At 33.8% G+C, this 27,465-nt stretch overlaps 4 protein-coding genes across 11 annotated transcripts; 3 read left to right on the top strand and 1 right to left on the bottom strand.

Moving 5' to 3' along the window:
- Positions 1-5,498: 5,498 nt before the first annotated feature.
- LOC106768982 (endonuclease MutS2) lies at positions 5,499-12,629 on the top strand. 6 transcript variants are annotated; one of them, XM_022783590.1, is made up of 6 exons: positions 5,499-6,053; positions 7,423-8,404; positions 8,510-9,034; positions 9,564-10,019; positions 10,398-10,503; positions 11,987-12,629. In XM_022783590.1, exons 1-6 carry the CDS (start codon positions 5,590-5,592, stop codon positions 11,992-11,994), a joined length of 2,541 nt encoding a protein of 846 aa, XP_022639311.1. In that variant the 5' UTR covers positions 5,499-5,589; the 3' UTR covers positions 11,995-12,629. The 6 variants fall into 6 exon arrangements, with proteins under 6 accessions (XP_022639311.1, XP_022639310.1, XP_022639309.1 ...); XM_022783589.1 differs by lacking the exon at positions 11,987-12,629 and adding an exon at positions 11,047-11,668; XM_022783588.1 differs by having other exon boundaries at positions 5,501-6,053; positions 10,398-10,718.
- On the top strand, positions 12,020-12,460 carry LOC106766397 (stress-related protein-like). The gene has a single exon (XM_022782790.1). The coding sequence runs from the start codon at positions 12,020-12,022 to the stop codon at positions 12,458-12,460; it is 441 nt and encodes a 146-aa protein (XP_022638511.1).
- Positions 12,630-13,462: 833 nt separating the features above from the next.
- Positions 13,463-16,369, top strand: LOC106767866. Its single transcript, XM_014652822.2, has 5 exons — positions 13,463-13,626; positions 14,005-14,058; positions 14,668-14,771; positions 15,208-15,246; positions 16,015-16,369. Exons 1-5 carry the CDS (start codon positions 13,551-13,553, stop codon positions 16,153-16,155), a joined length of 414 nt encoding a protein of 137 aa, XP_014508308.1. The 5' UTR covers positions 13,463-13,550; the 3' UTR covers positions 16,156-16,369.
- Positions 16,370-23,535: 7,166 nt separating this feature from the next.
- On the bottom strand, positions 23,536-27,465 carry LOC106769192. Of its 3 annotated transcripts, none has more exons than XM_022783584.1 (6): positions 27,180-27,465; positions 26,206-26,356; positions 26,061-26,127; positions 25,738-25,972; positions 25,328-25,357; positions 24,056-24,189 (listed from the first exon to the last, which is right to left on the bottom strand). In XM_022783584.1, exons 1-5 carry the CDS (start codon positions 27,257-27,259, stop codon positions 25,330-25,332), a joined length of 561 nt encoding a protein of 186 aa, XP_022639305.1. In that variant the 5' UTR covers positions 27,260-27,465; the 3' UTR covers positions 24,056-24,189; positions 25,328-25,329. The 3 variants fall into 3 exon arrangements, with proteins under 3 accessions (XP_014510188.1, XP_022639305.1, XP_022639306.1); XM_022783585.1 differs by lacking the exon at positions 24,056-24,189 and adding an exon at positions 24,196-24,532; XM_014654702.2 differs by lacking the exon at positions 25,328-25,357 and having other exon boundaries at positions 23,536-24,189; positions 27,180-27,463.

Raw genomic sequence — 27,465 nt, 5'->3', positions numbered from 1 at the left:
GACATTAGTGATAGTAGTATATTTAATGACGAATAGGAGTCTGAGGAGTTAAGTTCTCTTGATATTAGTGACGAAGAAAGTGAAGTTGGAGAGGGATATGGAAATTTTGTTACATTCAGTATGCCCAAAAAGATGGTTGATTTCAAGTGGAAGGTGGGAACCTATTTTGGTCAGAAAGTAGACATCTTGAATACCATCAAAACTTACACACTAGAGAATGGAAAAAGGCTAAAATTTATTAAAAATGATAAAAAAAGAATAAGGATTAAGTGTATGGGAGCAAAAAGACAATGTCCATGGATGACTTATTTTGGTTACATAGAGGCAATAGATACATGGCAGTTAAGGATTATGGTGGATGGACACACATGCAGTAGGGAGCATAAGTTGGGCCTATTCAATGCAAAATGGCTAAGTAAAAATATGGCTTAAAGGGCCAAAGCTTATGCTTCAGATGAAGTGGAAGGGTCCTTCGCTATGCAATATAGGAGAATTTACGATTACGCTCATGAGCTATTAGCAAGAAACCCAGGTTCCACTGTCAAGGTCAAACTTCAAGAAAATGATGAAATGCGAGTTTTTTGAAAGGTTCTACGCATGCCTCAAGGCATGCAAAGATAGCTTTCTCCCATGTAGGGTAATCATTGGTGTTGATGGAGCCTTTTTGAAAGGTAGATATGGTGGTGAGTTGTTAACTGTTGTTGCTCGAGATGCAAACGATCAAATGATGTCACTAGCATATGCTGTAGTAAAGGTCGAGAACAAGGAGACTTGGACATGGTTTATGGAGCTACTCATTGAAGACCTAGGTGGACTTGAGATTTGTTCTTCACTTACATTGATATTAGATCAACAAAAGGTATGAACTTATTGGTTTATTGGTTCTTTACTTCTGTTTTGTACTTGATATAAATTGCATTATTGAAATTAGTGGAATACCCTGTGTTCATGCCTTGACAGCAATGAGATTTCTCAACCTCAATGAAGAGGACTACATACCTGCATGCTTTCACACTTCAACATATGAACAAATATACTCCTCTATTATCTATCCTATTAACGGAAACAACTTGTGGGAGGTAACCCAATATGAAGATGTCATGCCTCCATCAAAAAGAAAGTTGCTTGGTCGTCCAAAGAAGAAAATGAGGTTAGAGCAGTGGGAGTTGAAGAAAGATAGCACCAGGACAACCAAAGGAGGATTGCTTAAGAGATGTAGCAAGTGTAGGGAAGTGGGTCACAACAAAAAAGTTGTCCCAAGACAGACGAACAAGTTGTTTTGTAGTCACAGGGAGAAGCACCCACTTCACAAGATGTTTTGCAGTCACAGGGAGAAGCACCCACTTCACAAGATGTTTTGCAGTCACAAGGAGAAGCACCCACTTCACTAGCTTAGGGTGCAGCACATGAAACAATGTTTTTTGATTTATGAAAGGAAATGTAATAGATAGATCTCCTATTTGTATGAACATTTGTTTTTATAGCAGTCTTTTAGAAACAATGCTTTAGCTTTCAGTATTATAAATATTCCTACTTGTATGAACATCTGGATGTCTATTTTTTTGTAATATGAAAGCCAGATTTCATTGCCATCTGGATGATACAATTTGAACGCTTTTGATTGGAATATATTACTTGTATCAATGGCAGAATTTGATTTCATTGCCATCTGGATGACACAATTTGATTGGTTACATTGCAACCTTTTAGTTATCAATGACACATTTGATTAGAACATACCACTTGTGAATGCCATATTAAACAAACAAGAACATTAACCCAGTTAAAAGAACAACCTATTATAATTAAAAGAACAATGCCATAACAACAAACAACAATAATGTTCACTGCAAATCTTGATTTCATTAAACTAACATCTGCGACTATTACATTTGCAAGAAACACAACAAAACTACATTGCAACAAAACTACATCTGTAACTATTACATTCTTGGATGGCCTACATTACACCTACACTACTTAGACAGAGATTATCATACCCTTCCCATCAACATTGCCACTGCAATCATGTTGATTACGCATAGAATACAAACAACCTCAACCAAAATTTTCATCCACTTTTCAAGAGTGATAACAACTTTATGCACAACAACTACATTGTTATCCCTTTCGTTTTCAACAGTCTTCATCAACCTGTCATCATTTTCAAAAGTCTTCATGAGCCTCACATCATTTGTTTCCAACAGCTCACAACTAACACTTTCTTGAGTTCCCAAATCACTCCACCATTTGAAGTAGTTGCATCCATCATTTTCACCTCCACCCTTATACCTAGGGCAACTCCAAAATTGTTTGCCTCGATTCTTAGTGGTCTTCGCAGTCCTAAGCACAAACTTCTCTCCACAATGACAAATCGGTAACGCCTCCTTCCTATTCCAGCCTCCATCTCCACGAGAGCTCACAGAGCGGAATTGCTTCCAACAATCATTGCAAGTGGACCATGAACACGAATGTTGCATCAACATGCTTGCATCTTCGTTTCCTACTTCCCTCTTTCCAACCTTGAATTGCTTTCCAATCCCGATGTTGAAGAACAGCGAACCCTAAACCATCTTTGCAAATCTGATGGAAGCTTTTAAAATGGGTAACAAAAACCCCAATTTTTTAATTTTTGTTTAACTTCACTAATAAAAGCCACGTGCATAATAAAAGCCACCTCAAAGCTTCTTTGCACGTCACGTATCCATATTTCTCCACCTCACCCTCACAGGTAAGTTGTATGTTAACCCCGTTAACTTGATTTAACGACAGGGGTTAATTTCTTTCAATTTTTCAATCTTAAGGACTTAATTGGTAAAAAATTAAAGACAAAGACGTAATTGGGACAAAAACATAAAAATAGGGACCTCCGAATGGATTTAAACTAACTTTAAACAAAATTGTAAAAATAAGAATAAAAAAAAATATCAAGCCATTTATTTTAAAATGCATTTGTTTAGAAAATCACGTTCTAAAATCTCTATTCCGTTATTTTCATTTCAGAAATCATATTCTAAATTCTAGAATAGATAATGTAAAAATACTTTATAAAATGATGAAAAAAAAATTAAATATATTTTTATTTCTAAACTTTATTATCAAATTATAAAAATTTGAATTTTTATTTCAAACTTTTAATACAGTTTGATTATCATATTTTTAAAATTTAATATATATAGTTTTTAATTCAAGGTTTAATGTCTCAATGAGTCCTTATTTTCATCTAGAATCTCAAATAGGACCCTTACTTTTTCGGCGTCTCAATTAGGTCCTTATTTTTGTAAAATTGAATCAAATAGGGTCTTTCCGTCAAATTGATCAGACAGTGTTAAATATTGTGTCACCTTATATGCTGACTGTGTTATTTTGACACACGTGTCATTAAAAACATGGGTCAATTCTATTATTTAAAATTAAAAATTAAAAAATTAAGTTAAAACAGTAGAAATTCAATTACAAAAAGGGGTAAAATTGGTAAAGTTGAAAATTCAATTACAGAAAGCCCATTCTATCTGCAATTGCGATATGAAAATGAAATTGGAGAAATTTTGAGTTTTAGGATTCGTCATCCAATCCACAAAGTTATTCAAGTAGATGCCTTAAACAGTCCCAAACCTAGCTCCAAGTGATCCCTTCATGGACCTAATGGTGTCCGCATTCAACACCACATCAACCCTAAACATGGCTTAACAGAAAATTTATCCCCAACATTTCTCACCATTGGGAACCCGTGTCTAGACTTCTTCTTCCACGTGGTTCTGGATACCCCACCAACGACCCTCCTCTAGAGACTCCAACTTGTGTGACCCACAACTCCCTCACCGCCCTAAAACTTGTCTGCAACCTCTGTGGAATCCGCGGTACCAACAAGTCTGACCATCAGAACTTCTGCAGCGCGACGATCTAGCTCCATCGCCACCACCCCAAAACCCTTGCTACTAACATTCCCTCCCTCGCTGACTTTGGATACTTCAAGGACCTCCTCGAAACCCTTTACCTCCTTCTAGAAGGTTCCGATGCCCACAAAATTCAAAAAAGAGAGTGGTGCAACAAAAAACTGTGGTGCAAGGCAAAATGACGGATGATCAACAAAAGAAAAAAACTTAGGACTACGACGCAAAAGGGGAAAAGGGAGTCTTGGAACGAAACAGTCGACGCGGCGAAGGACAAAACCGAGTCTTTTGAGAAAGAACTTTCACATGTTGCAAGAGAAGAGAAAATGGTGGCATTAGCGAAGAAGCTCGTTATACAAGCGACCCAGATTTTCGATTCCTTCGTGACGTCTCTGATTATTTTGCCCACTTTGCAGAGAGAACGAGGCTTTCTGTGATTGAATTTTCAACTTTGCCAATTTTGCCCCTTTTTGTAATTGAATTTGTACTGTTTTAACTTAATTTTTAATTTAAAATTTAAAATAATAGAACTGATTCACGTTTTTAATGACATGTGTGTCAAAATAACATAGTCAGCATGTCAGGTGACACAATATTTAACGCCGTTTGATCAATTTGACAGAAAGACCCTATTTGATTCAATTCTACAAAAATAAAAATCTAATTGAGACATCAAAAAAGTAAGAATCCTATTTGAGATTCTGGATAAAAATAAAGATCTATTGAGACATTAAACTTTAATTCAAATATATTAAATAAATTTTACATATCAAATTATATTTGAATTATTTATATTATTTAATAAGTTACCATTTAAATGTGAGTCTAAAATATTATTTATATATATATATATATATATATATATATATATATATATATATATANATATATATATATATATATATATATATATATATATATATATATATATATATATATATATATAAAAGAAGTGCCAGATGAAATGAAGTGGAGAAATATGCTGAAGATAGAAAAAGGTAGAAAAAAAAATGATTTCAAAGAAAAAAAATCATATAAATTTTGAGACTTAACATTTATAAATTGTGTCAACGTAAATTTAATAAAATAAAACAAGTTAATTTTAGTTAACAAATATTAACATTCAATTAAATAAAAATAAAATATAAGTTATATTTTGAAATATACAGCCCAAATTACTAATTAAGGTCTCCTGATTATTTTTTCTACATTTAAGTTATTTTTAGTAAAAGATCGCTTTCTATGCAACAATCAACTTGGATAGACCATCTCTTGAAATCACCTTTATCATTAGAAAATGAAACAATAAATTAGCGTTTATGATTTGGTGGAAATCAACACAAAAGTACATAATTAAGAAAATTTAACCCCACCACAGTGATCCCTAAGAAAAATTAATAGGAATTTTGTGCCTAATTTCATTTGAAGTTAGTTTCACACAAATTTAACTGTTCAATTTTGAAAAAAAAATAAAAAAATATTTTAATGAGAAAAATATAGTTAAAAAATTTGTAATATGAAACATTTTATTAATTAGGGCAGAAATAGATGACAGGGAAATTCCACATGATTAGATGAAATGGTATACGACGCCGTTGAGTGTATACGTTATCTAGGAATAGCATAGATATTATAGGAAGGTGGAAACGTGGAACTCAATCCAGAAGAAAACCAAAGGGCAGTGAGCGAGTCACCGATGCAACTCAGCAGCAACGTGTTGGTTCCTTTGATTAAACCCCCAAAATCCTACTTCAGTTTCAAACTCCGCTCCTGTTCCAATCCCAACTCTAACTCGCCCGAGTCCAACTCACTCCAAGCCGAAACCCTCAAGACGCTGGAATGGAGCTCCGTGTGCAAGCAGCTTTCGCCGTTCACCTCCACCACCATGGGCTCCGCCGCCGCCCTCAACGCGAGCTTGCCCGTCGGACGCACCCCCCGCCAGAGCCAGAAGCTTCTCGATCAGACCTCCGCGGCCAGACTCCTCGCCCAGCCGCTCGACTTCTCCGGCATCCACGACTTGACGGATATTCTCCGCGTCGCCACTTCTGGTCACTTGCTAACCATCCGAGAGCTTTGCACCGTCCGCCGCACGCTCGTCGCTGCCAGGGAATTATTCGATAGTTTGAAACGCTTCGCTTCCGCTTCTAGTCATCCACAAAGGTATACGTGAATCTTTGTTTTTTTGGCTTGATTGCATTTCTAAGTGCCTTGGGTGTGGCGATTGTGCAATTTACCGTCTCTCATCATGTTGGAAGAGTTGCGACAATTGGGTTTTCAGGTTTTCTTATATTTATTCTAAGGTTCCTTGGTCCTAGTTCATCCGTTGTTTAAGTCGTTGATTTACTCAAAGAATGATAATGAAATTTTCTTTGTCGTCTATTGTTGTCCTAAAAACATCAATTTACTTCAACCCTGTCAACATGACAATTAAGTTAATATAGGCCCTATTTTTGTGAAATGAAAATAAAAAGGTAAAAAATATTGAATTTCTCATCTAAGTAATGAATTTATGCACTGGAGAAGTTAGAGGAGAAAACTTGAAGAGTTGAGGACAGAAGTTGGTTTTAGCTTATGAGAGAAACTCATTTCATTCTACCTTCTGGTTTTCCTATCCTGTGAGCGTAGAGAAGTTTATTTCAGGGCATCAGTCAAATACCATTTGTGTTATCTATTTCAAATACTCCATATTTTGTAGTTAGTATAGTACTCTATTTACTCTCCCATGTCATGTCTAGTCATGTTATCTAATTGTGTTAATTATTGGATGGAATGAGTACGGACTGACCGGATTGTATATCAGAGAAAACTCTTACGGAATCCAATTAATGCAATTGGAATTTGAATGACCAAAATTGCACAGTCACGATACCTAGGGAACTAATAATGCAAGGAAGCCTTTTTTTTTCTTACTTTGCTTTTCTGTTATTTTTACTGGAATTGTTTGGTTTGAACTACAAGAAACATACACAGAATTGGAGCCAAAATTTTGGTAGTTTAACAGTATAACGAGTTAGCACATAATTAAAAAATGAATTAATTGTGATAGTTAGGCTTCTATGATAATTTAGCCATTTGTGGTTAGATGACAATATGGAGAAGTTGTGTAAAAAGTAAAGCAAAATTATAATGTCAATCGTAACTTGAATTGGAATTCTAGAAGATGACTCTCATCATGTGGTATCTATTTTTGAGCCAGTCAAAGGGATGGTAGGAAGTTGTAAAAAATAGCATTTCCCAGCATTCAAGGATATTTTTTTAGTCTGATTCAGTTTACAAGCAACTTCTTTTATGCATTTTGGCTAGGTGTTGTATTTTTCTTGACAAAGTTTGGAGCATAGATCATATGGTAATGGATTCACATGTCTCAATAAGGCCTTAAAAGAAAGTTTATCTCAAAAGGTAATGACAGAGATTCAAAGTGTAATACTCTAATTGCACTCGTTCTTTTTGGGCATAATTGCTACCTTCCAGAAACTCCAAGATAATCATCAGAACTGTTAACTTTATCGATGCCATTGTTTCCCATCAGGTACTTACCTCTACTCGAAATATGGCAAAATTGTAAGTTCCAAGTGGATTTGGAGAGTAAAATAGAATTTTGCATAGATTGCAATCTTTCCACAATTCTTGATAGAGCAAGTGAAGACCTGGAGATTATCAGATCAGAAAGAAAGAGGAACATAGTAATTTTGGATTCTATGTTGAAGGAAGTATCCTCCCAAATTTTTCAGGCTGGGGGAATTGACAGACCATTAATAACTAAGCGGCGATCAAGAATGTGTGTGGGCATTAGGGCATCCCATAGATATTTACTTCCAGGTGGTGTAGTTCTGAATGTCAGCAGCTCTGGAGCAACTTACTTCATGGAACCCAAAGATGCAATAGATCTGAACAACTTGGAAGTTAGACTTTCAAGCTCCGAGAAGGCTGAGGAAAGTGCAATTTTAAGTATGCTTTCATCTGAAATAGCAAACTCAGAATCAGATATAAATAATTTATTGGATAAAATTCTTGAGATTGATCTTGCTTTTGCAAGAGCTGCATATGCTCAATGGATGAATGGGGTATGTCCCATTTTCAAACTTGATAGTTTTGAAGGTTGTGATTCCAATGATGAAGACAATGATATTTTGGAACAGCAAGAGGATGACAACTTAAATGTAAACATTGTTGGCATACGACATCCATTACTCCTAGAGTCCTCTCTTGATATCATTTCAGATAATCTTGCTCTAAGATCTGGAAATGCTGCTAAGTTTGGTGATGGAAACGAAGTAATGGCCACTACGTCACATAGCATATCTGACTTCCCTGTGCCAGTTGACTTTAAAATTGGATGTGGAACTAGAGTGGTTGTAATCTCAGGCCCTAACACTGGAGGGAAAACGGCTTCCATGAAAACATTGGGCCTGGCATCACTCATGTCAAAAGCTGGAATGCATCTGCCTGCCAAGAACAATCCAAAACTTCCTTGGTTTGACCTTATCCTTGCCGATATTGGAGATCACCAGGTAATATCTTAACTTTATTATGGACAATAAAAATAGAAGACTTTTTGTTGATCATGCATTTGTTTCATATGTTGTCTGATCTTTATCTTTTCCTCCTAATTGAAGTCCCTTGAGCAAAATCTCTCAACTTTTAGTGGGCATATATCACGTATTTGTAAGATTTTGGAAGTGGCCACGACACAGTCACTTGTTCTCATTGATGAAATCGGTGGTGGGACTGATCCTTCCGAAGGGGTTGCACTTTCTGCCAGTATCTTACAATATTTGAAGGATCGCATAAACTTGGCTGTTGTAACTACTCATTATGCTGATTTAAGTAGTCTCAAAGAAAAGGATACCTGTTTTGACAATGCAGCAATGGAATTTTCACTTGAAACATTGCAACCAACTTATAGAATTCTCTGGGGGTGTACTGGTGATTCGAATGCATTAAGCATAGCTCAATCTATTGGCTTTGATAGAAATATAATTGATAGGGCACAAAATTGGGTAGAGAAGTTTAAGCCAGAACAGCAGCAAGAGCGTAGAGGATTGCTTTATCAGTCCTTACAAGAGGAAAGAAATCGATTAAAGGCCCAGGCTGGAAAGGCCGCATCCATTCATGCTGAAGTTATGAGCGTGTACAATGAGGTACAATCGATGTTTTACTGGGAAGAGATTTTCTGCTTCTTGATTATAATTTGTTTTCCTTGGTTGACATAGCATTAAAATCAATAGTGTTCCTTTTCAAATTTATCTGAAATTTGCATCCTTGATAAGCTAGTATGCAGTAAATTGACCTGAAAATGAAAGGGTAATGGAGATGTTGTACAAAATATGTGGTGACTTGTGAGTTGTACCCTTTAGAAGATATGACCAACCCTTGGGGGATGATCTTACTAACGTTACGTTAATTTCAATATTTTTGAGGGAGTTACTTATGGAATATGGCTTTCTGGTTGACTATGAGCACCAATTTAAATATAAAATAAGTACGTAAGTTCTTCCTACCAAAATGTTCATATTGCAGTTAGTGCTGGAAGTTATATTTTTCAGCAAAAGAATGTCTAAGCATTTGCAGCGAGCTATAATTGAATACCATTGTGTTTGGAATTGCTTTTTCTTTCTTTCTTATCCTCTTTCTTTATTGTCTCATTTTTCGTCATTAAATGTTGCAAAGATCCAAGTGGAGGCAGAAGACCTCGATAGACGTGAAATGGAGCTTATGGCAAAGGAAACCCAACAGGTCCAACAAGAGCTTGTGGATGCAAAATCTCAGTTGGAAACTTTGATGCAAAAATTTGAGAAGCAGCTCAAAAGTTCTGGTCGTGATAAACTCAATTCACTTATTAAAGAAACTGAATCTGCCATTGCTTCCATTGTAAAAGCTCACACTCCTGCTGATCATTTCAATGAAGCTGATCAAACATCATATACTCCACAAATTGGAGAGCAAGTCCATGTCAAGGGATTGGGGGGTAAGTTGGCCACAGTGGTAGAATCACTTGGGGATGTTGAAACAATCCTGGTACAGTATGGTAAAGTGAAAGCCCGTGTAAAGAAAAGTAATATCGTAGCTCTTCCATCTAATGCAAAGAATGCTGTAACTAGTTCTTCCGTACATCAGGGGAGACAGGTACGTATGAAGTTTATGTCTTAACTGCCATGGTTTATGAAAAATAAAACTCTAGATCATATATATTCTTGTTAAATAGGCTTCTTTGTTTTTTTTTTAATTCACATCTTTCCATGACTTGGATTTTTTGTCCATTCTACTGAATTAAGTAATTTCTCACCCAGAAATTGTTTATATAAGAATGCAATAGAGTTTATATCTGCATTTCTCTATTTATAATGCCATTGGATAACTTCTCTGTACGGTAATACTTTGATAAAATTATTTATGGTGACAATGTCACGGCTTCACACACATTGCTGAAAAAGATTGGGGGAAGTAATAACATTGGTCAGGAATCAAAATGCTAAGTTATAACATTTTGATTTAATATTGTAGAGTCGGCGGAATGCAGAATACCGGGTTAATGTAGACATCAAAAGCGACAGTGATATTTCCTATGGTCCAGTGGTTCGAACATCTAAGAATACAGTTGATCTAAGAGGTATGAGAGTAGAAGAAGCTTCTATACACCTTGAGATGGCAATTGATGCCAGTCGGCCATATTCGGTTCTCTTTGTCATACATGGGACCGGAACTGGTGCTGTTAAGGAGCGTGCACTTGAGATTCTGCAAAATCACCCACGTATCACTAATCATGAACCAGAAAGTCCAATGAATTATGGTTGTACCATTGCTTATGTCAAGTGATAATGTCAGGTTGAATCCTCATTTTTTGAAGTTATCATACTCCCTACTAACCTCATCAAACAAATGACTATTTTCGTATGTAAATAAACACATTGGTGTAAAGTACTGAGAGTTTGTAAAATCTGCCCTTTTAATTTATTCATTTTTACACCAATGTGTGTTCCTTTGCTGATATTTACTGTTGTGAGCGATTGTCAGCTATGGATATGCGAGTGAACTTCGTGTTCCTATCCAAATGTGTTTTTGCCATGATATGTGTCATCTTGCTTGAGGGAGATGATTTGTGGGTGAGAAATGCATTTTTGTAATAACGACCCTGGTTAAATATCACGTGCAGTTGCTATTTTCACGTGCCAGGAAAGGGTTGTGCAGCTCAATGGTGGCCATGGCCGTTGACGGTGGTTAACCCATGTGACGGAGGTGACATAGAAGAGACGTTTTGGGGGAATGGAGGCCTGTGCGGATTGGAATATTGTAGAATTGGTTCTGGAACCAATTCTTTGAATCCATGCATGTTGGAGAATCGGTTCTGTTATGCATGGAATCGATACTAGTGTTTTAAAATGCTTCGGTTGTGTTGCAGGAACCGTGACAAGAGAGACCTTTCTTTTTCTTTGCCCACCTTCAAATATGTCATTTTGTTGGATATGTTTCCATACGTGTACACAACATCAATGAAAATAATCTTGAGAATACAACTTTTTAATTAGTTTCAAGTAAAGATAAAGACTACAAAAACTTATCATGACCATGTTCTTGGAGGTGTCTTCGACACGGCCTGCTTTTTAGAAGCGCCAGAGTTGACACGGTGGACACGTGTTTTGTACAAAAAAGAAAATTTGTACATAAAATTTTATTAGTAATTTAGTATTTTCTTATTGTTTAAATTTTTAGATTAGAATAAGGCATATGATTGAGACGAGATACTTGAGAAAGGATATATTTTATACAAATTTAAATACCAAAGTACAGTGATTTATAATTTATTTTTGTATTATTAGTATATATGAATTTGCATAGTCTTTTAATTGTGTGAATAAGATGCATCCTTGAACATTAATATAACAAGGCATATTGAAATAGCAAACTATGCATTCTCTCTCCATAAGTAGCCTAAATCTAATATTCTTTCAAATCTTAAACTCACCTCTAATTTTCATTTCTATTTTTATTCAGCTTAATTAATTTCCCTTTTCCTTTCCTTATAATCATATTTACTATTTATTTATTTATTTATTTTTCATTCATTCAGTTTTCGTTTTTAAAATTAATTTCAGGTGGATAATCAACTTGCCGTCAAAGTTCTCACAATGCGCTCCGCCGCCGTCTCCAGCGTCCGCACCGTTGAGGAAACCGTCAAGAGCGTCATCGGTCCTGTATACGAAAAGTTCCACCTGGTTCCCGACGAGCTCCTCCGCATTGCCGACCGCTCCGTCTCCCCCGTACAGCATCCTCAAGCGCCTGCACGGACCACGGCCTCGGACATTGCCGCAGCCGTCTACTCCAAGTGCAAACCGGCGGCGAAGGAGGCGTACGATAGGTTTGGTGCCAAGGTGGAGCACTGCGCGGAGACGACAAGGCAGCGGCTGTTCCCCCCGGCGCCGAAGGCGTCGTGTTGGACGCAGAAGTACAACGAAAAAGTTGTGACGGCGGCGAAGAAGAGTTGTAGGGTTCCGGCATTGGTTCCACCGGAGAGGATGGCGAGGATGCTTAGCGATAAACGAATACCTCAAAATCCCTTCCATAGTTAATATTATAGCACAATAGTTTTATTTGTTTTGAACTTTAACAGTTTTCTTATATTTTTATTTTGAAAAGACATTTGAGAGGAAGTTTAATATAAGATACCACAAGAGCCTCTTCAACCATATGAGAGTTTTGCTTTTGATAGATAAAATCATCACCTTGTTAGATATGTCATTGTTTTTCATTTTCTTAGTCCCATCACGATTATGTTCTCGAAGAAGCTAAGGATGATTGATTATAAGTTATATCACCTTCAATTCCTAAAAGGAGAAGGAATAGTATATATATATATTGACATGTTTTATATAATTATTCACTAAGCATACATGTTATGATTTAAAAGGGATATATCTTTTTATTTTTATTATTTGAATGTTATATTTTATTATTATATTTGTACTATATGACTCTTCTTCCATATATGATAACTTCCATATATGATAACTTAATGTTTCTTTTACTCTAAAGTGATCTTTGAAATAGTAAAAATATATAAATTATTTAGAAAGTATTAAAAATGTTTAAAAGCTAATTTAAAATATTTTTTAATACTTAAAAAATATTTAATATAATTTCTAATACTTGATGATTTTGGCATAAATTATCGTCATACTTTTTACATGAAATATAATGTTTAGGATTTGGTTGAGATGACAGAGAAAATTAAAAAAATGAGTCTAATTTTTACTTAGTTGTTTATTTTATTTTTTCTCGTTTATCAAATAATTTGCTAAATCCATAGTTTATTCATAATTTAATGATTTTTATCTATACTCCTCTAAACACAATAATAAATAACTTTTTCTTTGAAAATAAATAATTTTAATTCTTTTCGTACTATTTAATCAATAATACCATTCTAAAAATATGGTTGAATTAACTGAGATTTTAAATTTAAATATTTATCTTAATTATACAAGTTTCAATAAATTATTGATGAAAACTTTTACAATACTAAATTTTACAATCATTTTGAACTGAAGAAGTATAAAATGCGCCCTCGAAACTAGGAAATAGATCAGGACAGGAAGTGACTAAACTACCCTCTTCGTGTTTTCTTGTCCAATTCCTTCTTTGGGGACAAACCAAACAAGGATGATACCGCAGCAATGGGCGTCTCCATGTGGAAACAAATGCACCAATAAATACTCTGCTCTCACCAAAATCCCATGTGATGATCTAACTCTCTTCACCGTTTTTTTTTTTTTTTTTTTTTTTTTTTTTTTTAAATTTCAGGAATGTTCAATTTCTCATGCAATACATAGAATGATAGAACCATTATGTTCCAGAATTGTGTAATCTTTACAATTGCTGATTTCTTGCTGACTTTCAATGTTTGGGTAAATTATTATATTCATTCATATTATTTTGGTATGTGCTAATAATGAATTAAGGTAACTCAAAAGGAAACGATTTTGCTGATGCATTGAAGACTCTTTTAGACCAATTGTGATTGATGATGTCTATTTGAGGTTATGCCCATTTTAATTGGTTTTGGGCATACTTCTTTACATTACTTCTTGAACTCAGATCCTACTCTGTATTGTAGGGCGAGTATTCTGCAAGAAGGGTTGCAACTCAGATGGAGAGTCATGGGAAGAATGTGAGATAATTTTGTATTGTCTTTAATCATTTTTTTCTTTTTAATGGAATGCAGACAAAACTTGTTCAATCTAAATCTAAACTTAGTGAAATTCGCTTTCTTGTATCTCTGCAACAATACTAGCATACTATTCATGGTTTTCTTTTTGTTTGTTAGTCCTTAATTGTTTTAGAAAATCCACAAAAGTTGTCTTTAATTTAATAATTCTGATTTCTAACTTTATTGAGGAAAAGATTTACCTTTAACAACTGGGAAAAGTATTGAAATCCGGCTGCACTTTTTTGAGCAATAATGAAATTGAACCAAAAAAGTTTCTTTTCTTAATATGTTACATCACAAGACTGTTATAATAGTTTCTCTAAAAGATGATATTTAAGGGATGTATAAACCATTATTGACAAATTTATTTTATTTGGGCTTTGTAATGGGAGAAATAGATGATTTGTCTCATATTTTAGGAAGGGGATTGCTAGCAATATGATTTATCTCAGTTTCATTTCAATTATATATTCTGCAGAAACAAATGGAATAAGTGTGATTGTAAGAATTGAGCTTGATTATTGACAGATTTTGACTGATTAACATGTGATAAGAGTTTTGGTTAACCAGGCTTGGAGGACTGTGATCAAATATGCTACAAGGATCCTGTACTAAAGGACCAGCAATGGAGTGCCTATATTGATCGTTCTCCTGGAGCTGTCAGTTACTCAGAGGTATTTGGTGTGAGAATATATGTTTCCTTTACTTATCATATTGATTGCAATTTGCAACTTCTGGTTTATTGTAAGTTACTCTTTAATGGTTTCCCTCTTGTAATTTTAGCTTAACTTTAAATGTTTGGTCCTTACACCTTAAATGGAAGGTTTCTACATGTGGAAAAAAAGTATTTTGTGATGAAAAGCTACAAGAGTAATGACTTGTGCAAACACAACTATTGAACTATTATTCCCCAATTGATTATGCATGCTTCTTCAATTGTTTAAAGAGAACTAGTAAACTAATTGTCTAGCTAGTATTCAGTTCTGAAATAAAGGCAGTGTTGAGAAGGAATGACTGCTTCTTTTGAGAAACTGCAACTTGCTTGTTGTAGCCTTTTAATGGTAAAATTACTATCTTTACAAATTAATGACAATTAATTCTTTCCTACAGGAATGTTTTCGTGCTTGTGTATCTGGCTGCAGTTACAAGGTTAGTGTGATTTCAAAAACATAAATTTTGATTAATTTATCATATCCATTCCAGCTTCTCCCTCCCTGTATGTACATAAAAGGGTTCTGGGATGAGATTTTATGAAAGAACAACTAAAACCTTCTAAACAAGAGCAGGTAGAAATTGTACTTTTTCAATATTTGCAGTTTTTCCAAGCATATTTATCTGAAAAAGGAAATAAAAATAATCACTCAATGATTTACCTTTTAACTTCTGTTCAAATAAACTTAGTATATCAGCTTGAACATATTCTGTCATGTCTTAGCTTGGTTTTCTTGTTCATGATTTTTATCAGAAATTTTAGTCTCAACAAAATTGAAAACCTTCCGTGACTCCTCCTTTTTATAATTTGAAAACTTAAATCAGAAAATGTATTCCAAAATTGCTTCATAATTCCATCAAGGTTCTAAGTAGTGGAATTGCATCACATGATGGAAGTGCATCATTTTGGCTGTAGTGACAGTGGCAAGGGCATGAAGAACATTTCTGTGAAGAAATTCTTCATTTTCCAAGTGTTTCAACAAATGAAGTAGTTTTATACATTCCACATCTTACACTAAATTAAAACTGAAGTGGTCTCATCAAATAGAAAACTAAATCTCTCAGCTAGGAAATATTTGTCAGTATTGAATAACCAATTTAAAACAGTGAACCATGTTGTCGATTTTCAACTTTCATCCTCTCTCAGATCATTATATTCAAAATATTGTTTGTAATAATTTAGTTATATACCTTCACATATTGCAGTTTGATGTTAAACCAGAGGAAGCTGATAAAGTCTCTCCTAACAGACAAACAAAGCCTGAGACTGTGCCTGCTCAGAAGCCAAAGCCACAACTGGTACACCCCATTGATCCACCTGCTGATATACCTGGAACTTCTGCATAATGACAGACTACATAATTTACCAAAGAGAGATACCAGCAACACTCTTCAATACTTTATTTCTAACACATAATTTTCTGTTTTTTAGAATTTATCCAAAATCACTCCTTAATTTGTCTTAATTTCTAAAACAGAGAGTAGTTAAATAAAAAAATTAAACCCAAAAAACTATAATTTTCAAAACTTTTAGTCAGTAATAAAAAGAGTATTGTTAGCATTTCTCTTCTAAAAATCTAAAATGTATACTTCACTCCTCTTTGATGGTTTTATTACAATGTGAATTCCTCCTATGTTACAGGCCTGACATTTATGAGGCTTGGACTAAATTATAAAGAATTCATTACTTATAATAAACATTTTAAAATGTCGTCAATAATTAGATAAAAAAAATTGGTTATAATTTTATTATAAATTCAAAGAGATATATTACAATGAGAAAAAGAAACATATAAGAAAAAGAAGTAAACGGATGTGAAGAAAAAAAGAGGAAAAAAAGAAAAATAAAGATTAAGAGAAAGCAACATGGCATAACTAAAGGAAAAGAAAAAAGTCATTATATTTATCGACGAATATGACCAATAGTCAAAATGTTGTTAATTAAAAACAAATTTTATCGATAGATAATAGTCACGTAAATTTGTGATTATCAATAACCATTTTTACCAACGAATTTTTATTATTGAAAGATCATCTGTAATTCTAATTTAGAGCTAACGAAATTTATTTATTAAAGGTTAAGTTATAAGATTAGAAAAAAAAACGTAGTAGTTATGAATTCATTAAATTGATTATTTTAATTTATCTTTAACCCATTTTACATAAAATAATTTTTAATTCATTACATGTAATTTTTACCACATTTCACTACTTTAATACTGTTTTCTTTTACCAATGAGTAATTTTCTATATTTACAATGCATGTATCCCCTCAGCTAGCTAATAAACTGTTAAAAAAATTAAATAAAAAAAAACTATGAAATAAAATGTCAGAAATTTAGAGAAGTAATTTTATTACTAAAATTGTGAAAAACTCAATTTCATTTGAAAAAAAAAATAAATTTAGATAATTAAAACTCTTACTAGAAAACAATGAAAATATAAAAAAATTAAACTAAAACAATTTAGATAGTTGAAATTTTAACATTCTTCCTCCAAAAGCAATATAAAGCCTATAAGAAGAAAATTAAAAAGAGTTAATTTTTTAATGAATTAAAATTAATTTATGTTCATTAATGTTCTAACACTGATATTTATTAAAGTTTGTCAATAATTTATCAAAGTCCCAATTGTCATATATCACATTGTCAATAATACATTTAATAGTTTTATTTTTATAATGTATTATATTTCTTAAGACATAACTTTTAGAATATTTAATTGGATAAATATTTCTTAATTTATTAGATGAACTAAACAACTAATTTTCTCATTTTATTTCTTAATTTAATTTTATTTGAAGAAGTTTTATTTTTCTACACACTCTTAATCATTTATTAGTTCAACTTATTCAATATTTACCAAATTCATTTAATTTTTTTTCTCAATATTTATAGACATAATGTATATTATAATTATTATGAAATTTTAATTGTATTATTCTTTATATTTTTATAATTACTTAACATTTGAACACTATTACATATGTACTATTATTCGATATTTATAACTTCGTTTTTGAAATTTAACAACTAGATCATTCACCTTTTCTTTATTAAGGTTTTTATTTTCTTATGAAATATTTAACTAGTATTTGAGATATAAACAAATCTTGATATATCAGGTTTTCTTTATTGTGTCTGCTTATAAAAAAAATTCTTTATTATGATTTACATTATTTTAAGAAATATTTAATAACATTTGGGATAAAAACAAATATGGATATAAATATAAATATACCTACTAAAGATGAGACAAAAACTAAATTTCATATAATGAAAACATACATGAATTTTAGTCAAATTTACACGTCTCCTCTAACATTCCTACTTCCTTACCTTAATTTTAATTATTTATATGAATGATTATGTATAACATTTTCTAAAACCAATCTATAAAAGCCTTAAAGTTTGTTTCATTTTCAGAAACGGTTGACATGAGCTTCTATTTTTATAAGTTATTTTATTTTTAATTACTTAATTTATTTAAAAATTTTTAAATTAATACTCATTTAATTTTTTGTTTCAATTGTCAAAACTTTAGAACAAGTGTTTTGATTAATCTATTATAAAAAAAAGTTACTAAAGTTGATCATATACTACGTATTACTGGTTATGTAAGTTATGTACATTTTATACATCAATAAAAACACATTTCTTACCATCCTTACATGATATCAGCCTAATTTTAAAAATAATATAATTTATAATTTATTGTAATCTCTCTCTATTAATATTAAATGGTACTGTATCATCGACAGCGGCTAATCCGGCGTCACTTTCTTTCTTTCCGTTACATTTCTGTCGTAATCTTGCTTGTGCTCACATATCCTCTCCTCCTGTTTTTTCTTCGGTTTTCCCTCTGTTTTGTACTTTTCCCACAAAGAAGTAAGCGGCCAGAGATCCTGTTTCTTCGCTTCCATCTTTACCTCTTTTGTCTTCTTTTCTTCTTTCTGTTCAACTTCTTTCTTTTCTTCTTTCTGCTCAACTTCTTTCTTTTCCTCTTTGATCTTCTCTAGTTTCTTCTTTTCAGCTTTTTTTCTTCTTCTAAGCTCCTCCCACGAAGGAATCAGTGTGGACAGTAATGGGCTGCAATAGTGGGGCACCCCATCACCGATATTGGAACGAAAAATATTTTTGAAGAAGTGAGAAAGAGGCAAAATGCGAAATGTGTTTTATCATTTTGCTTAAATATTTATACTTATTAAATATGAAATTTTGTTATTAGCCTAAAACTATATTAATTGATTAAATATACTCTAAATCGATATTATTTATATTTTAAAAAAAATCTAATATCAAACAATAAGCATTGTATAAAAAATTAAATATTAAATAACTAAAGAATTAATAAAAATTATGTTGAAAATATAATAAAAATTCAAATCTAATTAAATTTTAACTTAATATTTTTTAAACATGATATTTTAATAAGATAATTGGAATTTAGTGAATTTTAATCATTTATTTAAATAAAACGTTTTAATTACTACATATAAAAAATATCAAGTAATAGAATTAATAATTGAAAATCCACAATACTTTTATATCTAATATCTAAATTATTTTTTAATCAAAGACTGTTATATTCTATTTTAGCTAGATTTAATAAAATTTTCGTCAATCATTATGATAAAATTATTGTTTATTAATATTATTTAACTTTCTTTATGGATAACAATAAAAGACAATTCTCCAAGAAATGATTTAAAACAAATTTAATTAAGATGGTCCAAAAGGTTGATTTTGACTTAAGAAATAAACTTTGATTATTTCAAAACAATGACTAGATTTAAGGAAGGAAACTACAATAAAAAGAATGTGATAGGAAATAATATATTTGATTATAGATTACCTTATTTAGTTTATGCATATTTGATTCTGTCTTAAATAATTGATATATTCTTTCCTTAATTATTGTATGTTAATTATTGTACGCGGATTATGTACATTCTATATATTGTACGTTGGTTACCCTTTCAACAATTAATAAAACATTTGTTACCATCCTTACATGGTATCAACCTAATTTCGATCATTCCTTACCCTTTCTTCTTTTCTTGCGTTCGTTGCTCTCATTAGAATCTTGCGTTATGTTAAGCCTCCTCGGTGTTATGTTAAGCCTTATGAATCTTGCGTTCGTTGCTCTCATTAGAAGTTTTAGACAGCGAAGAAGAATCTCCCGGCGCTTCTCAAGCTCGCGCTCCTTCTGCTGATTCTCAAGCTCGCGCTCTTTCTGCTGATTCTCAAGCACGCCCTCCTTCCGCTGCGGTGGTGGGCTGCCATAGAGGCGGCGCCCCACCACCGTGGAGGATCTTGATCTTGGAATGAAAAATCTTGAAAAAACTGGCGGGAAATCCATGATGTAAAATGCTAAATGTATTTTTTTTTTAAAAAATGTCATATATAGTAAGTGTGAGTGTGCGTGTATGTCAAATGGTAAATTTTAATTTTAATTTTTTTTTTGTGAAAAATGTATGATACTGACTTGTTTATAAAGTCTATTATTAACTTATCCTTATACTAGCTTTTATCTTTATTTGTTTACCACAACACTGCTGCCACTCTATATATACTTGTTTATGTTGATGACCTAATTTTGACAGGGAATAATAATTCTTTACTTCAAAAACTTTTGGCAAGGTTCAAAACTGAGTTTGCTATCAAGGATTTAGGCCATCTAAATTACTTTCTTGGTCTCGAGGTCCACTACACTACCAATGGTGTCTTTCTTAGCCAGACCAAATACGCTCAAGACATTTTATCTAGGACCCAGATTTGGATGCAAAACTGACAGTCACACCTCTCCAACCTCATATTCAACTGATAACCACACGAGATCCATTCTCTGATCCCACTCAATATCGCTCTCTCGTTGCTGCACTCCAGTATCTCACTATAACTCGTTGTGACTTGTCCTACGCGGTAAATTTGGTTAGTCAGTTTCTTCAAGCTCCAACAAATGATCACTTTCAAACAGTTAAACGCATCCTTCGATATGTCAAGGACACCATGTCCTATGACCTATCCTTCACCCGTGGAGCTTCCCTTAATGTTCTTGGATACTCGGATGCTGATTGGGCTCGATGTATTGAGACTAGGCGATCTACCTATGGTTATTCCATTTTCTTAAGCAGTAATTTCGTCTCATCGAGTGCTAAGAAACAATCAACCGTAACTTGATCAAGTTGTGAATTAGAATATAGAGCCATGGCTAATGCAGCAGCTGAACTAATATGAATTACTCATCTTCTACATGATCTGCATATTTCCTATCAAGCGCCAACTCTTCTTTGTGACAACAAAAGTGCCATATTCCTCTCCCAAAGAGCTTGTTCGATCTAACAAACTCATCACTCAATTCATTCCTTCTGATCTCCAGCTAGCAGATATATTCACTAAAAGCCTACCTCGACCATTGTTCCAGTTCTTCATAACCAAGCTTCACGTTGGACCAAATCCCACGCTTTACTTGAGGAGGTTGTACGCTGGTTACTCTTTCAACATCAATAAAAACATCCTTACATAATTTAATGTTAGGTTTAAACCATTTAAGCATCCCTATTTTCGTTCAGTCTTCCCACTTTGGTCCCTTTCTTTTAAACTTTCCCAATTGAGTCCTCAAAACTGTTAATTTGAAGCAATTCAGTCTCTACCGTTAAAAATCATTAACGACGTTTAAGTATTGATGATGTGGCATTATAAATAAATTTTATATTAAAATTTATTAATAAATATTTATTTAATCAGAAGGGCAAAGTGGGAATAGCTTTTGGGTTTGGCCCAGTGATCTTCCTATTCAGAAACTTAGAAACCCCTTTAGGGTTTCCACATCCTCACCTCATTTCACTCACAACGCAGAACAACACAGAGGGTCTTTCTCAGTGCACTAGCAGCCCCTCATCTCCGCCGGCAGAACCCAAGGCTACCATCTCACCACTCGACTTCTCCGGCACAGACCGCCGTCAATGGTGTCGCCGGTGACATCGCGAGCCGCCAGAGCCACCGATCGCCCGACGTCAGGCCCTTCCTCCATTTCGGTTCGCACGCCACCACCCCATCCGACTAGTCACCCGTTTGAGCGAGCCCAACCGCCGCGAGTCGTCATCCAAAGCATCACCAACACCACGGGTCACGGCCAAGGTCGCCGCCGGTTACCCTTCATTCGTAAGCAGGGAAAAAACCCTCCCCTCTCTTCGAAGTCGTGATCGCTGCCACCAAGTGCTACGAGTCCGACACACACAACTTGCTAATTGGGTGGTGAAGCCCCAATTGTAACACTTTAGAGCAACGGGGATTATCTGACTTTGTTTATAATTGACCCTAGGTGTTCGGATTGAGTTTTTTCTTACAGGGAAACAACATTGGGGATTTCACGGTATAAGTCGAGGTTAATGATGATAATGGGGTTGTGCTTGAGGTTTATTTTTTTGTTGATTTGGTTCAGTTTGGTTGATTTTGTTCTTCCTTGTTTGAGGTATATTGCTGTTAATGTTGGAAAACAAGGAAAATAAAAGTATAATGGAACATGAAAGGAGGTTGAGTCTACAGGTGGCCGTGATGTTGAAGGGTTTCATTGGGTTGGCTAGTTTCATTTGTTTTGGTCTCCTCTGTTTTCCTTTTTTAAATGCAGGACCAATGGTGTGAGAACAATGGCGAAAATGGGGATATTTAGTGGTAGAAACATGTAAAAGAAGTCATTCAGCGGCAGAGGAATCAAGGAGTAGATATAGGTTGATGGTGGTGACGCTAGGTAGGGGTGGAGATCATTAACAAAATGCAGATAGAGGTTTCAAGTTAAAGAGGGAGTGTGATTTGCATAGGATGAATGACGAAGGGGAACACTCACACCAAATGAAACTGTCTTTTTTATTTTTCTGAGTTGTCTTTCCTTCAACAGTTGTGTATCTGGATTCCTTTCTTCAACCGCCTTGGTATTCTCTGTATATCCAACTTCACTCTGTGTTCCCCAGAATGGATGATGGTTCCAGATCAGGACAAGAACCAACCCTGCCAATTCGCTTCGCCTCTGCCAAAAACAAAGATCGCATTCTTTCTGCCCAATTTGCCCTTCTAAAATTTTGATTAAATAAATATTTATTAATAAATTTTAATATAAAATTTATTTATAATATCACGTCATCAATACTTAACGGTCATTAACATTTTTAACGACAAAGACTGAATTGCTTCAAATTAACAGTTTTGAGAACTCAATTGGAAAAGTTTAAAAAAAGGAGACCAAAATGGGAAGACCGGACAAAAATAAAGATGCTTAAATGGATTAAACCTTAATCTTTTTAAAAAATAAAATAATGCTATTTTTTTTAAACTGAGATAAAATTTACTATTTTTATAAATTTTATATTAATATTTATATTAAAATTTATTAGATAATGATTGATTAACAAAATATGTGTTAATAATATATTATATTAAAATTTTATTTTTAAATAAAGAATTAATACAACATCTATATAATAATCATTAGAAACAATATTATTTTATTTTAAAAAAATTAAAATTAAATTAAATAAAAAAGAAATTAAATCAAAATAATGACTATGATAAATAAAATTATCTTGTCACATGCTAATATAAATTAAGTAAAACTCAAATCACTGATATTTTAAACTACTAAGCAGATACCAGTGCCTGCAGCTACCAACCTTAGTAGCTTCTAAGATTATTGTATGAGAATGAAGGAAAAGAAGAATTATTAAAAATATTTATATAAACCATGGTGCTTTCTATTAAGAGGGCCTAAAGTAAACATAGGCAATTGTTATAAGGTGGCCTTAATGCATATACATAAACTACAGAACACATTACAGACATTCCGTTAAATACATTCATTGATGATGAAAAATAAAAGAGTTTCTCAAGAGATTCACATCTAAATGACAAGAACAGAATATGCAAATCTCTTGTTAATAAGTGATTGATTTGATCTGTACAGAGATATACAAATGAGCTAACTAGATAGATACAATTTACCATCTCAACTTCACCACCAGTCCACAATATGACAAGGGCTGGATACTTCTGCCACCAGAAGTGGGAAGCAAGTACTGCAACTCTATAATAGCAACTCAATTAGACGACTCCGGTTCTGGCTTTTCAAGTGGAAGACAACAACAGCATACCTTAAAATCTGTCTGTTGCAATCACTTAGCGTATGTGAGAGTCATAAGCATCAAAAAGGGAGTCTGGAACAATCAAAGGCAACTTATCTATGTACATGAAAAGCCTTCTCAGATTCTCCCTTGTCACTGTTGCCATGTCTACCACATCCCTTCTATCAGTGAATACCCACAGATCACCTGAGTTCACTCTCTTCAGACTGTCACGGCAAAATGGGCATGATTGTGATATAGTTCGCCTGCAAAAATTATCAAATCACTTCAACCTTCAACTAAACCTACAAAATACTTGGACAACATGTTGCTGGGAGCTACAAGATAGCAATTTAAATTAAAGGGTAGCTAAATGTACACCAAAACAATGACATATATATGCGACAGTCCTAATGTCCTGTTTCAAACTAGAAACAGACACAGATGACGTTTACTCAATAACTGGTAGGATTGAATACTATCCACCAAAGGGTCTTGGCTTCAAATCCTCCAGGTGTCCATTGTTATGTCATTTGCAAGTACCATTGTTAGCTGTCAGCAAACTAGCACAGTATAGGCAGATTAGCTCATAGAAACTTTTGCGCAGACCTGGAAAAAGGTCTTCAACCCGGTCAGAAATGTATGACCAAGTAAAATGATGAATAGTCATCCCAAGTTGACAGTGCATGATCCCATCAACCAATATTCAACAAAAATTACCAGAGTCTGGTTTCATAGCCAGACCCTGAAACCCACTTATACTCTCTTTCATTTTCGACCAACACACCAAATAACAAATAACCCATAATAGTTCCACAGGAAAACGGCAAAACAAATTGTCTTTCTCGTTACATTATTAAATCGAGGTACAATAATTAAGAACAATTTAATTTCTATGATTTAGGAAGACCTTTTGTGCTTGCACATTCACATATAAGAACAGCAGACTTCATTAAAGAGATGATTGCAGAAGGCAACATTGGTTACTGGACTTTTTCATTCACAACATGGATATCATCATAGAAACAAACTACAAATATAACTAACTTTTTAAGCCTTACAAACTACAACAGATATAACTAACTTTTTAAGCCAGAAACAAAATATAACTAACTTTTTAGAAACACACAAAATCCAGAAACAAATATAACTAACTTTTTAAGCCTTACAAACTACAACAGACTGAAGAGTTAATATCATCATAGTATAAAATTACACCAAGTGCCAATCAGCCAAGTGGCATTCAGAAGACATAAACGCAAGACACATTCCTCCACCAACTACTTAAGCTAACTATATCAATTCAAATAGTTTTCTAGTAAATTATTTTACACCACCATACTAATTCTGTTTTACTACATTAAATATTCACATTCAAGCAGCAATGACAAGCGACAATCAAACCTTCATATGCACAGTGCCGTGTAATTGCACCTGCAATCAAGCACAGAACGTTCATAGTGAGACTTGTAACTTCCACCACTTAAAGCCTCCATTCGCAAAAGACACTTAACAAGGTTATAAACAATTAATACCAAAACGAACTGAACAAACCCAAAACCTTCGACAATTGTAATTTTACTATGGCTGAAATATTGTAGTCATTTTGTAGTGACTGTTTATAATCCATGAAATCAGAAAATATAATAAATAAACCATAAACATAGAGTTTATTGTTAGAGAACACAGAATCAAACCGTATAGAAACAATTCAAACAGCTATACATCTAAATGATGGTAAAAGAATGAGAAGTGCCACATATTAACAGAGAGAGAGAGAGAGAGAGAGAGAGATAATTTGTTGGATGAAGTACCATTCTCGGTAACATTTCAGGCACATGGAATGGTTGCAGTTGGGTAACACAATCTTAGTATTCATGTCCATGCATATTCCACATTCATCTTCTCTTTCAATGTCTATGTCAGAAGACTGTCTATAATCCTCATCATCTCTTCTGCGATACCTCTCCATGCATACAGCCTTTTGCTTCTTATCCTCAGTGTCAGTGATACCTTTCTGAAGTTGCAATAAAGAGGGATAAATGACCGCTGCTCAGAGAAGAAATTCAACGTGTCAGCAACGAAGAAAAACTAATAAGCAAACTAGATTAAGATTAAAAAACAAAGGCAGCTATACCATAGAATTCTCTAATACTTGCTTTTCTTTCATGTGTAGACATGGTGGTTGTCCCATCCACATAGACCTACAACATGAGGCAAATTCTTCATCTGGTCCAAGTCCCTCATTTCAATATCCACACCTAAAAATCAAAACACCTTACCTTGTAAATTAGGATTCTTAACAGTCCAAGTGCTCCAGCAAGATGGCAATCTGTCCATTGCACCAGAAAAAGAAACAAGTGCGCTGCCGGACTGTATGACATTCTCATCTGAAGGCACGCACCATCATATTCCCTTGGAAAATCTGACGCCCTGCACATCCCAATTTTTTTACATGATCAACCAATAACTAACTGCAGTAAATTAGCTTTTACAACACTGACTAGTATATTGATACTTGATGACAATTTGAGACAGAAATATCATTGCAATATTTACAAATGACAACATTGCATTCAGCTTGCTCCTCTAAAGATATTTCGCGACAAGCACATCAAAAGCACTACATGTTACCAAACCAATAAATGTTATGTAGACTGTCACCATATAGTGTAGCAGGTATTAAAGATATAATAACGCAATAGCGTTCAGAGATCAAGAAACCATAATATAGCATCAAAATCATCAGACAACGAAACAAGTACTCAGGGAATTCACTCCCTAAACCTTTTCACACTTTCATAAACAAACTTCCCCACACCAGACACGCCACAAAAAGACACGGATAGGAATAATCAACACTGAAAATCAAATTATCCACGCTTTATCAGTAAATTAAATGTACCCTATTTACAAAGGAAATAAGTATTCAAGGATTATAACAAACCAGAGTCCAGAAGAAAAAACCAAACAAATGAGAAACAAAAAAAAAACGGGGCTAAACCCAGAAGAAGATCATCATCGTACCCAGAAAAACCCTCACTTAGCAATCACCAACCACTTATCCCCAAGAGAAAAAAAAAAAGATTTTTCATAAAAAAAAAAAGGAGGAAAGGTAACAGGCAATGACACGCCACCAACCTTTTGCAGCAGTGATCACCTTAAATTCAAATAAAAAAATTAAAAATTTAATTTTGGAAAGAGCATGACAGTTAAAACAAAAACCCAGAAAAAAAGGTGAGAGGAGAAAACCCACAGGGTGTTGGCGTGCTGGATGTCAGCTTCAAGGACTTTCAAGGAGTCCTTGAAAGACTTACGCATGGAAGCTACGTACATCGCAGCGATCACACCACAAAAAACAACAAAATAGGAAAAGCCTGTGAAATGGAAGCAGAGACGAAGAGAGAGACTGGTTTGGTGAATGAAACCCTTCTGGGCTATATTTCTGGCTCTAGTTTCTGTTAGAGTCACAGAGACAGTGAAGAGAAGGTAGAAGAGAGAGAAGAGAGAAGAAAGAAGAGAGAGAAAGAGAGTGCTTCGTG

Source organism: Vigna radiata, chromosome 7, assembly GCF_000741045.1.
Source record: "Vigna radiata var. radiata cultivar VC1973A chromosome 7, Vradiata_ver6, whole genome shotgun sequence".
Lineage (NCBI taxonomy): Eukaryota > Viridiplantae > Streptophyta > Magnoliopsida > Fabales > Fabaceae > Vigna > Vigna radiata.
The sequence above is the reverse complement of the archived record's forward strand: the minus strand, read 5'-3'. Positions and strand labels throughout refer to the sequence as shown.